Genomic DNA, 15,005 nt, shown 5'->3' with positions numbered 1-15,005 from the left:
GATATATAGACTGGATATATACGAATAGTTTTAACAGTACAATACCAGTTTTCAGTGTATGTAATATATATAAATATATATATATAAACATATATATATATATATATTAGTACATAGCGGAGTTTCTGTGTCACAAATGAACAAAACCTTATAAGTGCCATTTGCGGGTAATCGGATCAGGAGAGGCAAGCAACGTCATTAGAAGATAAACGTGTTTCCACATTATATCATTATTATTATATTGCTTCATTTCTATAAATAAATGGACATCATATTTAATATGCCATACAAATTATCGGATCGCTTCATGCTAAGAGATGATAGCATATCCTCACACAGTCCTGAAAGTCATATTGTGTTAAGTAGGTTGTGTTGAATAGCTACATTGATTTAATAGTTAATAAATATAGATGTTTTTAAAATTGTTTAAATTACGTTTTACCATTCACCATCTGTGTGTCCACTGGCATCGCCATTTTGTCGAGTGGCGTCTGATTGAAGCAACCCGATGAAGTCGGGGTACATATCTTTGCTCTGACTTTGCGATTAGTGTCATTCCAATCATTATTTCCAAGTAAGAAGTTGAAAAACACTTCCCAATTTTCTGGAATGCAACATTGACCCTAAAACCCTCCCAAGAAGAAATTTCAGGCCTAAAATTATACCACGAACACCTATAAATTCTACTACTTAAAGAAACTCTTGCCAAATTAATTTTCTTTAGCATCTTTATTAAAAATACCACAAATATCAAAAGATTCTCATAGCTGAAACAATGGTGTAAAATAAAAACATAGACGCATTGCTGCAATCTCTAACGCATGTGTGTTCTCATGTGTATAGTCAAATCCTCTCTTTGAGTGAAATTCTCACCACAAATTGAACAAGAGATGGCTTTCTCTCCAGTGTGAATTTTTTGATGTATCGTTAAATGTCCCTTATAGGTGAAACTGTTCCCGCAAACTGTGCATGTGTAAGGTTTCTCACCACTGTGTGTTTTTAAGTGTACTGTCAGAATTTTTTTTTCTGCGAAATCTTGATTGCATATTGTGCACGTGAACGGTTTCTCGCCTGTGTGAGACCTCTCATGGGCTATCTGTTGATTTTTGTGAGAGAATCCTTGGCCACAGGTAGAGCAGACGAAAGGTTTCTCTCCGGTGTGTGTCCGTGAGTGTATGGTTAAGTTTCCCTTCAAAGAGAATCTTTGACCACAGACTAAGCAAATAAAAGGCTTCTCCCCGCTGTGTATTCGCATGTGCTTAGCGAGCTCTCTCTTGACGGAAAATCTATCGCCGCAAATTGAGCATACAAAAGGTTTTTCTCCGGCGTGCGTTATTGTGTGTTTCACCAAATGACTTTGGTAAGAGAATCTTTGACCGCAAATTGAGCAAATAAAAGGTTTCTCCCCCGTGTGTATTCTCATGTGCCGTTTCATCACCCATTTATCGGCAAAGGTCTTTCCGCACTGGAAACATTTTGAGCGTTTGATGTCAGCATGGAACGTCTGGTCTGCTTCCTCATCGTCGCTTTCACTGTCGCAGTGTGACAAAGCGTCTTCACAGTCCGACAAAGGCGCGCACAGGTTACCTTCAGTTTTTATAGGTTGATTTGAGCTGCTCTGAGGCTCCAGCCGGTCTCTCCTCCAGTTTTGCCCATCATTTTCACATTTCAAAGGGAGAGATGTGAACGACCACTCTGAAAAATCTGCCTCTCCCTGCTCCTCTTTCATGTGCATAAAGTCTTGGTTCTCTTGCTCCAGTTCCTCTTGATCATCGGGGGCCGCTTTATCCTCACCATCATCTTCTTCTTCAGATGCGTCAGGTAAGAAAAAGAACGAAATTAGGACAGAGTAGAAATGCTAATATGATCAATGAGCATAATGTGCATGAAATAAAAACACAAAAAAGTGGTGCCTCAGCTTTCAAATGCTTCTGACCTCGAGAAAAATTTAGACAAAAATTCAGCTTTGAATTTTTTCCGCGTCAAATCTCGCCGGTCTTGACTCTTCAGGACTACTCTCGTGACTTACATTGATTTGAAAAAAGAAAACTACGAATATGAGCAGCGAGGTGAATGTAGCCGTAGTAACAGAAGCCTTGTTCCATGTACATGATGTGGATGTTAAGAAAAAGCAAACACAAGGCAGAGGATGTTGAACACGATAAAATAAGCTTTACTTTTCAAGCCAGTCGTAGGTGGTTTGAAAAGTTGAAGTACAGAACATGTATACGTAATAATACAAGCATTGTTCCACTTATAGGTTGATGGTATACAGAAGTTAGGAAAATACACAAACTATGCTAGAGTGAGAAAGGATGACAGAACTGACAGCTGTTAAAAAAGTGCCTAAACTGAGGGGGAAGTACAATATGTTTTAATTGTTCTTGAGAAAGACAGAGCAGAGTAAAACAAATACGTGATCGAATGATTTGTTCTTAAGTGAGTGTTTGATTGCGATCAGACTGGTTTAAATGGAAAAAAATGCCAGCCAATCCTTAAATAAAAAAGGAGGCTAAAAATGTGCCATCATACAACACTACAATACGGTAAATTGTACAAAAATACTGTTTTTAATCACTTTATGTATATACATCCCCATATTTAGGACAAAATTGATGGTTAAGGCCCTGTCAAACAGCCTTTCACGGGCGTATCGCTGCTGAATCATGGCCAGAAATTTCTGCCCGTGAAGCAGACGCTGTTGGACGCTTTGACATCGCGATACAGACGCGATACAGCTGTGCTTTACCAGTCGTTACACGCGGTAAGAAATTCACACGCAGTTGGCCGCGCGAAAAAGTTTTGCGCTGCTCAGAAATTTAGACCACAGGTAACCGCGGGCGGCACACATGGTACACACGAGGTAAAGACGCGGTACAGACGCAGAACGAACGTGCTAGGACGTGCTACGGCCGCGGCCAATACTTGGTTACACGCGGTAAGACGCGAAATTTAAGCGGGTAATCGCGGGTGGAGCACGGTCATAGCACGTTTGTTCTGCGCCCGTATCGCGGTGTTATCACTTGCTTTAGCGTGTGTAACGCGTGTGACGGTATACAGCGCGATTTGCCGAGCACACGTCGGTTGTGCTCGAGACGTCAAGGGGTGAACATGGATCCCCGTCACCGTAGTGACCTCGTCTTGCTGCTCCATCAGCATCAGAACCAACTGGTACAGGTCCATTAGTTCCTCATTGAGAGAAGAAGACGAAAGAGGAGGAGGAGGGTGGTCCGGAACGTGCGACTGGATTGGCAGGAGACCTGAGCTGGGGCTGTACGATCGTCTCATGGTGAAGCTCCGTAATGAAGATCCAAGGGTCTTCCAGAACTTCATGAGAATGCCACCTGCCATGTTCGATGAAATTGTGCAGAGACTAACACCAGCCCTTACCAAAGAGACCACCAACTGGCGAGCACCCCTTGATCCAGGCCTGAAGGTCGCACTCACCCTGAGGCACCTTGCTTCTGGCGCCAAGTACTGTGAGATGCAGTAAGGGTGGAGGGTCCTTCACAACACCATCAGTGTGGTGGTGCGCAAAGTGTGTGAGGCCATCGTCGAGGAGTACCGTGATGAGCTTCTCGCGTCACCACAGACTGCTGCAGAGTGGCGTCCGATTAGTGACAATTGGATGAACAGTTGGAACTTTCCACACGTCATCGGTGCAATAGACGGCAAACACATTGCTTGTAAAGCTCCTGCCAACACTGGGTCCGACTACTTCAACTACAAGGGCTTCTTCAGTGTCATTCTCCTGGCAGTCGTCACATCTGACTACAAGTTCCCCTGGATAGACCTCAGCGGCAAGGGGTCTTCGTCTGATGCCCACATCTACAATGCAAGTGATTTCAGAGAGGGTCTCCAGAACAATGAGATTATTGGTTTCCCACAGCCTGATCCTCTCCCAGGTGACACTGAGGATATACCTTACTTTCTGGTGGGAGATGATGCTTTCGCACTCCGGACCTACATGATAAAGCCGTATGGTAACAGGGACATGACAAGGAAGCAGAGGATATTCAACTATAGACTCTCGCGAGCCAGAAGGGTAGTTGAGAATTCATTTGGCATCCTTGCCAACCGATTTCAAGTTCTCCTGACTACCATGATGCATGAAGCGGACATTGTAAGGCTCCTGGTCAAGGCGTGTGTACTCCTCCACAACCTGATGAGAACACGTTACCCGGTGATGCAGAACAGACTTGTGGATTTCGAGCGTCCAAATGGAGCCCTGGTGCCTGGCGCGCAGGTAGGAACCTTGACGACACGAGACCTGACCGAGTATCAGGAAACAACAGAGATTTCAGGAAAGCCAAGGCTCAGAGGAACCTCATCATGGAGTGGTGCAACTCACCGGCTGGAAGGGTTCCATGGCAGGATGACATGCTCCTACCCGGTTTCTAGTTATTGTGAAAGTGACACTGTTATTGTGATTGCTGTGACATTTAATCTATGGACTGATGATGGTTAAACTAAGGATTATTCTACAATTGTTATAACATGAATGTATAATATGTCAAATTTTATTTGATTGTGTGTTAATTTGTGTTGGGGCATGGTGGAAATATAAGAAAACAAGAAATAAATATTGGATTAAAGCCATTATCTTCTGTACTTGGTAGAAGATAAATGTCTTAATCCAATTTTTATTTCTTGACATTTCTTTTCATTTCATAACAAGATAATAAATTAAAAATGGAAAAACTATTACAATATTAACATATTGGCAAATTTCAAATGACAATAACTAAAAATTTAATTTAGACATAAATGTCTTAATCTAACTTAAAAATTTAATTTAGACATAAATGTCTTAATCTAATTTTTATTTCTTGTCTTTTGAAGTTTATTACTATTTTATTATTCTAATAGTTTTTCCATTTTTATTGCACACAATTCACACACTTCATTTTACAATTCACACACTTCACTTTATTTACCAAGGAAACACAAACAAATGTTAACAATTTAACAACAGTACAACTTTATTATTATATCAAAGTTGTGAAAAGTAATGAAATTAACAGCAAGGCATAGATAGCCAATCGTCCACTGCCGAAAAACACAGTAACATAAAAATATCACAAATCACAAAGCACACACTACTGCGTAGCATCCTCCTGGTGCTGCTGCTGGGGAGCCTGATGCTGCTGATAACCACCACCATACTGCCAGTTGCTGCACTGGTCATAGTTGGGCTGGGGCTTGTAGTACTGCTGCTGCTGGCTGTAGGTCTGACTGAAGTAGGGCTGTGAGGAGGCTGTGCAGGCTGGTGGTGCAGACGCTGAGGGGCCCGGTCTGGCCCACAATGAAGAAGGCCCTCGAGTGTCACGGCTGCTGTCTCGTTGACTCTGTCCTCCCTAACGCATAATATCCATGATAAGCTCCTTCATGACAGAGTACTGCTCCTGGGGAGCAGTGCGGAGCGTATCAGACACAAAGCGGATGAAGATCTCTCGGTCTGACTGAGCCTGAGACCTCTCCTCCAGCAGCTTCTCCAGCAGTGCTTGGTTGGCCTTCAAAACAGAACAGAGTTTCTGTATCCAGCTCTCCTCCTCCAGGCTCTCCTCATCCCTCCTTCTGCTCTTGCGCCGGCGACTAGACGTGGTCGAGCCCTGCTCCGTTGCTGCCAATTCCATCTCTTCCAGGATGTCGGACTGGCTTTCCACGGAGTCATGAGTTTCCAGTGATGGCAGCGCATGGGAGGTGGAAGCAGCAGATACAGCAGACGAGGCAGTAGGAGTTCCAGAGGGGGAACGTGGCAGACTGACGAGGGTGTCTGGAGCATCAAGGGGGATCGAACCTGGAACAAGTTAAACATTTGTTTAATATAATGGCATTTTGACATTTTGCATTAAAACATGTTAAAACATTGCATACATTTAATCACCTCAACAATTTCTTTGAATATACTTTTCGAATATAGTTTTGAAATTTTGGAATAAAGTTAAATGAACTTTAATAAACTTTATTATTATAAAGTTTACTGAAGCAAACAAATATATTAAATGTCTTTACAAAAATAAACAAATTGAGCGGAATTTGTCAGAAATGTATACAATAAAATTACTATATTTAACTATTTTTGTGAAATTTCAAAACTTTTCAAATAAATGTAATGACAAGTACTTACTTTTGTAGAAGGCAATGTTCTTCAGCACCCACTTGTCCCTGCCCGTCAACTGCTTTTTTGCCTGGCCACTCGTCTTCTTGGATAGCTTTACGTACCAATCTTTAACGTTCTTCCACCAGTTCTGCAGATGATTGTATTGGACCCCAATCTCTTGTGCTTTCATCTCCCACGCTGACTTTTTCTTAGGGTAATCCTTGGTGCTCCGGAGCCAAAGGTAAGAGTTGCCCTGAAGCCACTCAACCAGATCCTGCTCTACCTCGTCGGGGAGACTCCAAGCTTGCTTGGGACCACCATTGGCCTTCCTCTTGCCCTTCTGATTCTTGCGACCTGGCTCTTGAATACACGTTTTTTTTACAAGAGTGGACTATTCATTCATATGGGGCAAAACGGTTTCATGAGTTTACCATTTTTTCTTATGGGAAAAATAAATTCAGACCTTGACCTCCACCTGGTAAGAGACTGATATCGAAAGCTGAGGCAACATTGTAGTAGTATTTTGTTTCAGGCTGATTTTATACATATTTGGGATTTTGTGACACCACATGGTCCTTCAAAAATTTTAACATACCACAAACCAGAAGTGTGATTGTAAGTGCATTCCATATTTGCAAATTGATTTCCGAGTGGCAAAAAGTAATACACTTGTTGCTTGTGACAATGCTTTTCTAAAATGCTGATATTGTCTTTTGGCGTAGGCTACTGTCAACAGAATCAGTTTGTGTTTCTGCAATAAATAATGATAGTTGTTATTGAGGCCGACCAACAATATAATGGGTAACCCACTGTGTGGCAAATTTCACAGATGCCACAACAGGAGCTAATTTTCAAAAAGGAAACTCTTTAGGGCAATAGAAGTTCCTCACCATCTGTGTGTGACACAATCTCCAAAGCTACTTTATAGAAGCAATTGTGCCAAGTCTAATCACCAAAACAAAACTATCCTGTTGAACCGTTTCAACAAATGGCAATTATATAATACATACAAATGTCGGCATAGTCTCCCCAGGTTTGCCTTTATGGGGGGAAAAATGAAATCACACCGGAATTGTCATGTTCCCTTGCCATATCGAGGTTCAGCTTTTATATCGTTGGTGCATGGCAGATTTTTGTCTATCAATTAGTACATAATGGAATTTCTGCATCACAAATGAATAGAAGCTTATATGTGCTGTTTGCGAGCAATCCGATCAGGAGAGGCAAGCGACGTCATTAGAAAATTAACATGTTTCTGCATTTAACTTTTGACATTAATTACAGTATTAAATTCATGTAACTCAACCAAAATCAATAAAGTACTGTGAATGTTTGCTATCACTCTGAAAGTGGGCTCAATTGTTGCGTCCCATCTGTTTAAAAGGTGGGCAGTATATGGCTTGCCAAAACATAGACTTACACTACATGTGGATGGCTACAACTGTATCATCCACAATGTATGGACTGTTTTGCCGTGGGGGCAGAGAATAAAATGAAAATGTTCCAGAAATATCAACAAATACACATTGGGCTTTTTTAGTGAGTAAATCTGAGTTTGCGTGTATCATTTGCCTGCATAACAAGTCCCACAGTGCTTAGCGGGATGAAAATATCGCAGATAAGAGAAATTGCGTATGCATAGTAATGCGCACGTTAAATTCCTTCTGCTACGCTACAGTACATATGGCTACTACTTTGCAATTATTTGTTTTATACAGGTTCTTATGGAACTAATTAACTCCCAAAAAAATCAAAGAAAGTCTATGTATGTTTTATTTAAATAATTCTCCTGCTCCCTAAATTGACATAGTGCAGTCATTAAGGGAACTTGCAAATAAAAGCATATCTGAACGACCCTTCCACAATGTTGACCCTCACCTTCAATCTTGACGATGAAAGCATCCAATGGAGATGCGGAGACGTCATCCGGCTCCTCAAGTTGAGGACCATCTTCCATCATTTCTGCAGGACACAGACAAGCACACAAACTTTAATCAGGTCAATCTTGGCAATCCTGCATTTATTTCCATTGTAATACAGGTAATTTGAATGGTGTATTACTTTAATTACCACCAAAATCAAGGAAGTTGTTTGAAATTACTGCGCAGTTAAACTAATCCTTGAGAGTAGTAGTGGTGATAATTAAACACGCAAAAATGACAAATATTGTAACATGACAACTGATGAATACAGTAGACCACTGGGATACAGAATGTCCGCCTGATAAGTCTATTGGCTGAACTCCCTCTCAAAATACCTTTCTCTGTCTTCACTCAGTTCAGAGTGTCATGTGTTTCATAAGAACTTTGCGAGTCGGCGTTACAATACTGTATTTTTGTACTGTATTTGTTATGGGTGCAAGGCTTGTGGTGATGCTACAGGAAGAAGCAAAAACATGATAAAAAATGAAAACGAATATGGCGATTGTGAAAAAATTACAACAATGGACTATAGGGACTACAGAGCTACCAAATATAGAAAATCATATTTCAGTATGGATAAAGAGAATTTTGAGGTCTGGAAATTCTTTCCCCAGTAGCATCTAAGAGTGTGATTTTAAGTTGAAAGTGGTTCTTAGACATTGTAATCACTTATTGATTTCTAGATAGCACCCTTTGTTTGAAGATGCACTGGAAATAAATTTAACTAGCCTTTGTATATAAATCAAGACCACCATCTATGAGTAAAAAAGAACATTGCTAGATTTGTTTTCAATTTTCGTAGTTTTCATACAAAATTGATATTTAATAATTTCATTGTAACTCGAGTTATCATTTATTCTAAATATGCATGACAAGTACTACAAGGCTTCCTGATTATGGTCAAACGCTGTCTCAAAACAGAAACGTGTAAAATAGAAAAACAAATGAGGAGGCCACATAAACGAGAAAACCAAGGAAGAGAAAACAAAGTACATATTCAGAAAGGAGTGAGGAGAAGCGTTGCTCATTAGTTCTCACCCCTTACAAAACAAAAATAAATATGTATATACACAAACATATACACATTTGCACATGTGCATATACTGTATACACCAACATACACTCATACAATCCTATATGCATACTTACACATAGTCGTTAACTTCAGAAAAAAATTAGTATTTGGTAGCTCTGGGACTATTATTTGAAATAAGGAAGCGACAAAAGCAAGCAGCTCTTCTATGGGTATAACAAAAAGTTTAAATGTTAAATAAACTATTTCAAGACCCATGCACCCAATCGACCAGCTCAGATCACGTTACACAAAAGGTAAACTAAATTTCATTTTCCTATACAGCACAAGTGTATTTATTTATAATTGTATTTGGTCATATGCACGTATATTACACATAAACAGTAATATCTATATTACTATTTTGTTATCTTATTGTTATTGTGGTATCAGAAGTTCGAAAGGCACGGTTTAATTGTAGTAGATTTGATCCCCCGCTATTAGTTTCGAGAAATGCATAAAAATAAATGAGTAACATATTGCAAAGGAGGCAGCACGGCGGCACAGTGGTTAGCGCATGTGCGGCACAGTTCATGTCTTGGGGTTCAAATCCAGCTCCAGGCTTCCTGTGCGGAGTTTGTATGTTCTCCTCGTGCTTGCGTGTGTTTCCCCCGGGCACTCCGGTGTCCTCCCACATTCCAAAAACATGCATTTCAGGTGAATTGGCCGGTCCAAATTGTCCATAGGTGTGAATGAGCGAGTGAGTTGTCTGTCCCCGTCTGCCCTGCGATTGGCTGGCAACCAGTTCAGGGTGTCCCCTGCTCACTGCCCGATGATTGCTGGGATGGGCTCCAGCACCCCCGCGACCCTACTGAGGATAAGCAGTGTAGCTAATGAGATGAGATATTGCAAAGGGAAGTCACCTTTTTCCTCAGAATCAAGTCGAGACTTCTTGCAACACACGTCCAGTTGTTGACAATATTTCTCGGTTGTTGTTGTTCCACAAATATCCTGCTCGTATTCTTCTTCTTTCACACGTTTTGCACACATTTTTGCAGAGTAATTACCAAAGTCTAAAATTAAATTTTCCAACACGTTGTTAGCCGGCTACAAGGCTAAGCTAACATAAGCTGATAAAACGTTTCGACGAACACTGAAGCCTATTAATCTGGACAGGAAGGTAAAACAAATCATAGAAATATTTCAATCCATTTTTAATATCCCGAAATATATTCATGGGATAGAAAGTCTGGAGTCGAGATTTCAAAGCGTTAAAAACTGTAATAATGCTACGTTGGCGAAAGAAACTATACTTCCGGGTTTTTGAAACGTCATATCCTGTCATAGAGCCTGGACAGTGCTGCCATCTAGCGGTGATAACGTCGCTTGTAACCATTACATCGGAGATGAAAACGTTCGTCAAGGATTAAAAGTTGGGTGCGTCGTTTGAGGTGTCCTGAAAAGGTTATTTTCTCAGTTAAGTATGAGTTAATTTTTTTTGGTTTGAACAAATTTATTGACACTAATAATAAAAAAAAACAATCATGACAATCACAACAGCAATCAAGCACATTCATAATATTATGTTCCAATATGATGTTATTACCAGCAAACACATAGTGAGTATGAGTTAATAATCCACATCAGTGTTCAACAAGCCCTTATGCTTTATTTTCCATTTCTTCTATCTGACTTTATATTACTTTTATCAAACCTGTTTCATACCCGTCAACCTGTACGTTTTTGCCGTACAAAGTACGTTTATTATGCATTTGAGACGTGTACGACGTACAAGAAAATCAGTCCGGAAAAACGCAAATTTGTCAATTATGGGTACCAATACACCGACTATCACAAAACGGCAAATCAATCAATTCAAACGAGTTTGCCGCGGTAGCCTCTATCTCGATATCGTGTCGAGCGGTTTGATGCTACTGTGCCCTTGCATCTGCCGCCTCAGATTCCATGTGGTAGTTATGTAGTGAAAGGAAGCCCGTCTCTTTTTAGAGAACCAGCTTTTTCGGCTCAACTCATTAAAGACTGGCTCACTCGCTTTGATGCATTATATTACAAATCATTATTGTTGTATAAAGAAGTTAAGAAAAAAAGAAGTATAAAAGGAGAAAATGAAAAAAGACAGGCTTGTGGTTATCCCTTTAACCAGTATATTACCAACAATAATTTAATGCAGAAAATGAATTTGAATAAGAAAAATGTATTATTCTACTTAACTATATTTGCATGTACTTTTCCCTTCTACAGTGAACGTCCAAGCTACTTAATTTTTTAACTTTTTTTATAATAAACCTCATTCATGTCGAGCAACTCAGTATCTTACAACAAAATGTTAATTAACAATATATATATGATATAACGAAACGCATGTACAATATAACATGTTAAACTACATAAATAAATACGTTTGAAAAAAAAATGGTGTAAGATTATTTTGTATTTTGTAAGGGAAAATACAACATTTTGTAAGGGCATGGAGCCGTGGAGGTTGACAGGTATGTAAATAATAATAACAATTAAATTAAAACAAAATATATTTATTTAACATTTTTCATACACTTAAAAGCAGCTTTAAGTGTTGTATAAAACCATGAATGTAAAATAAGAAACAACCTCCAATTTCTCCCGACCCAATCTCCTGGAACAACAAATACACTGACACACACAACATTGGGAAATAAAAACATAAAATAAATAATACATTAAAACACTACGGCACACACTAACCACGTGAGGAAATTGACCTGTGAGAGGCTTATCCACACTGATTAAACAAACATTCTTAAGATAAACTAATTTATCTGGTAGATATCTAGAAGACAAATTCACTCGATTAAATATTTTCTATGACAAATATAATTTAGAAAATAAATGTAAAAGAAGCACTCAAAAAACATCTGTTGGATAAGACACTTTTGCCTATTTTAAAAATATATATTCTTAAAATAAAGATAAAATATAATAAAACTTCTAATGGATTTAATCCATACCTGTCAACCTCGGTCAATTGTTCCTCATCTCATATCTTATCTCATTAGCTGCACCGCTTATCCTCAGTAGGGTCGCGGGGGTGCTGGAGCTCATCCCAGAAATCATCGGGCAGTGGGCAGGGGACTGAACTGGTTGCCAGCCAATCGCAGGGCACACAGGGACAGACAACTCGCTCGCTCATTCACACCTAGGGACAATTTGGACCGGCCAATCCACCTGAAATGCATGTCAATTGTTCCTTTTAATAATAAATGCAATTCCCTGAAAATAGATCTTACAAATACAACGCAGAACCTATTTACTCACAGTAAGACAGATGATGAAAAACAGATATAGTTTGTGTAAAATAAGTTTATTTTATTTACTAATGTTCAACACAGACAATTATTTAAGCATATAACTTGGTTCTTTCCCACTATTTAATATCCCCCTATGTTCCGGTCCAGAACCTTCGCTCTGAAAACGCTGGTCTACTAGTGATCCAAAGAGCCAAGAAGAGATCCGCAGGTTCAAGAGCGTTCTCAATCCGGGCCCCGGTGCTGTGGAATGCTCTTCCCCTTGAGATTCGATCTGCAACCTCAGTGGAAATGTTTAAATCTTGGCTTAAAACACACTTCTATTCTATGGCATATGAATAACCTATATTTTATATCGACAATATCAGGGGATGGTGTCATAAAAGTCTGTGATAATAGTTTGCAATAGTTTTTGATCCGTGCAGCCCTTTGAGACTCTTTGTGATTAAGGGCTATACAAATAAACATGACTTGACTTACATTAATTTTGATGTTTGTGTTATACTGAGGGGCATGGGTGATTTTTGATTCAGAGCTTTAAGGGTGCTGGGCACGCAGAGTGTCTGGCTGGTTAAAATAATGTTATGTTCTGCATTTATACAGCTTTTCAAGCCAATGAAGACCTTCCAAAGCACTTTACAATGTGCTTCACACTTTTCCCTTTTACACAGTAACTGACCAATATCAGCGTCAGCCATGCAAGGCAACTACCTGCTATCAGAGTCATAAGGGATTCAATGTTTTGCCCAAAGACACTTGACATAACACAGAGGAGTCAGGAAGTAATCTTGCGATCTCTTGATCCCAAGAGGAGCGCTCTACCTCCTGAGCCAATTTTTAATTTTCTTAAAGTGATGTAACATGTAAAATGCAATATGATAACATTCTATTAAAAATATGTTGCTAAAGACTTGTTATTTTGTTTTAGCAATTGAAATTTTGTTCTAAGGCCGTTTTGATAAATTGAATGTTCCTTTTTTGAATTAAATAATGGCACTTCTGGGCTTCCATAGTAACATACTCCTACTGTAAGACACCGAAGCCTGCAGAGACTCTGCCGTTATGTCGCAAGTGACACTAGGCTAGCGAATGGGGAGTGGGAAGTTGGGCGAGAGCAGTGCTAAGAATCAAATGGACTGAACCAGTTCAAGGCAGTGGAGTATTTTCCCATTTTTGTTTTGTTTTACTAACATACAAATGCTTGCAAGGACTTGCCCTCTTTTATCTCTGATTCTGATCTGATTTGCACTTGTGTTCCGGGATGGAACCTCCGCTCAGTAAATGCTGGTCTACTTGTGACTCCAAGAGCCAAGAAGAAATTTGCAGACTCGAGAGCATTCTCCATCCAGGCCCCTGTGCTGTGGAACGCCCTGTCTCCAGAGATAAGACCTGCAACCTCAATGGAAGTTTTTAAATCTAGACTTAAGACCCACTTCTATTCTATGGCTTATGACTGATGCCCACCTCATATTTTTCTTTTCCTATCTTTTCCGGCTGCCTTGCTGGTGGTGAAAGGGGGGAGAAGTATGTATCGAGATGAGTCAGGGGACCAGTGCCTATGCCTGAAGCATGTCAAAGTCTGCATCGACCAGTCCGCAGAGATGGGAAGCTGCATCACTGCTGTCATGGACTTTTTGGAAAATTTTACAGGTTCACGCCGTTATGCAGCAAGTGACACTGGCAAATGACCTTGCTGTCATGCACTTTCTGGAAACATTTTTACATATTACCTTTGTTTTTTTTTATTGATATTCATCTGTTTTTTGTATGTATGTTACCCAACGCAAAATCTATTGCACACTGGTCATCATAGAAGGGGGATTACTACTTGTAAAGCCCCCTCTCAACGTTTCTTATTTTCTTCATGTTGAGGTTTTCAGTTTTTCCTTACCCGCACATTGGTTTAAGATCAGGGGATGGTCTTATTGTAACCTGTGCAGTCCTTCAAGACATTTTGTGATTAAGGGCTATACAAAAAAGGTGACTTGACCTAATTTTCTATATTTTAGCTAGCCTTTTCATTCCGCTTTGAGACTGGGAGGTTCGGGTTCGCGCCCCGGCCGAGTCATTCCTAAGACTTAAAAAGTGGTCGGCGGCGCCCTCTGTTGGCTGCGGCTGCATCGGCTCGCTACAACGGGTCAGGTGCAATCGACATTTCGTTCTGTGTACATTGTTACACAGAATGACAATACAAGGAAATTATTATTATTATTATTATTATTATTATATTTAAGCATATGTTGTCCTTCATTAAGGAAACGAAAGTTTTAAAAATGCTATAATATTTGGGGGTGCTCTGGTTATTTTTCATTACACTATTGTTCTTATGTACATTACCCTGATTTTAGCTAACCTGCATTGGCTCCCTGTTAGCTTAAGATGTGATTTTAAGGTTCTGTTGGAAGTATACAAAATCATGCATGGACTTGCTCCCTTATATCTTTCAGATTTAATTTCCCCCTATGTTCCGGTCCGGAGCCTTCGCTCTGAAAACGCTGGTCTACTAGTGATCCCAAGAGCCAAGAAGAGATCCGCAGGTTCGAGAGCGTTCTCTATTCCGGCCCCAGTGCTGTGGAACGCTTTTCCCCCTGAGATTCGATCTGAAACCTCAGTGGAACTGTTTAAATCTAGGCTTAAAACACACTTCTATTCTATAGATTATGAAT

General features: G+C 39.9%; 1 protein-coding gene across 3 annotated transcripts; it reads right to left on the bottom strand.

The window, feature by feature from the left end:
* Positions 1-708: 708 nt before the first annotated feature.
* Positions 709-10,695, bottom strand: LOC148367011 (uncharacterized). Of its 3 annotated transcripts, XM_088333797.1 has the most exons (4): positions 9,961-10,695; positions 7,982-8,065; positions 6,131-6,463; positions 4,958-5,800 (listed from the first exon to the last, which is right to left on the bottom strand). In XM_088333797.1, the coding sequence occupies exons 1-4, from the start codon at positions 10,085-10,087 to the stop codon at positions 5,358-5,360; spliced, it is 987 nt and encodes a 328-aa protein (XP_088189923.1). In that variant the 5' UTR covers positions 10,088-10,695; the 3' UTR covers positions 4,958-5,357. The 3 variants fall into 3 exon arrangements, with proteins under 3 accessions (XP_088189922.1, XP_088189921.1, XP_088189923.1); XM_088333796.1 differs by lacking the exons at positions 4,958-5,800; positions 6,131-6,463 and adding an exon at positions 709-1,803 and having other exon boundaries at positions 9,961-10,625; XM_088333795.1 differs by lacking the exons at positions 4,958-5,800; positions 6,131-6,463 and adding an exon at positions 710-1,806 and having other exon boundaries at positions 9,961-10,611.
* Between the last annotated feature and the right edge of the window lie 4,310 nt (positions 10,696-15,005).

Source organism: Urocampus carinirostris, chromosome 4 (genome assembly GCF_059441175.1).
Source record: "Urocampus carinirostris isolate Australia breed hairy pipefish chromosome 4, RoL_Ucar_1.0, whole genome shotgun sequence".
Taxonomy (NCBI): Eukaryota; Metazoa; Chordata; class Actinopteri; order Syngnathiformes; family Syngnathidae; genus Urocampus; species Urocampus carinirostris.
The sequence above is the reverse complement of the archived record's forward strand: the minus strand, read 5'-3'. Positions and strand labels throughout refer to the sequence as shown.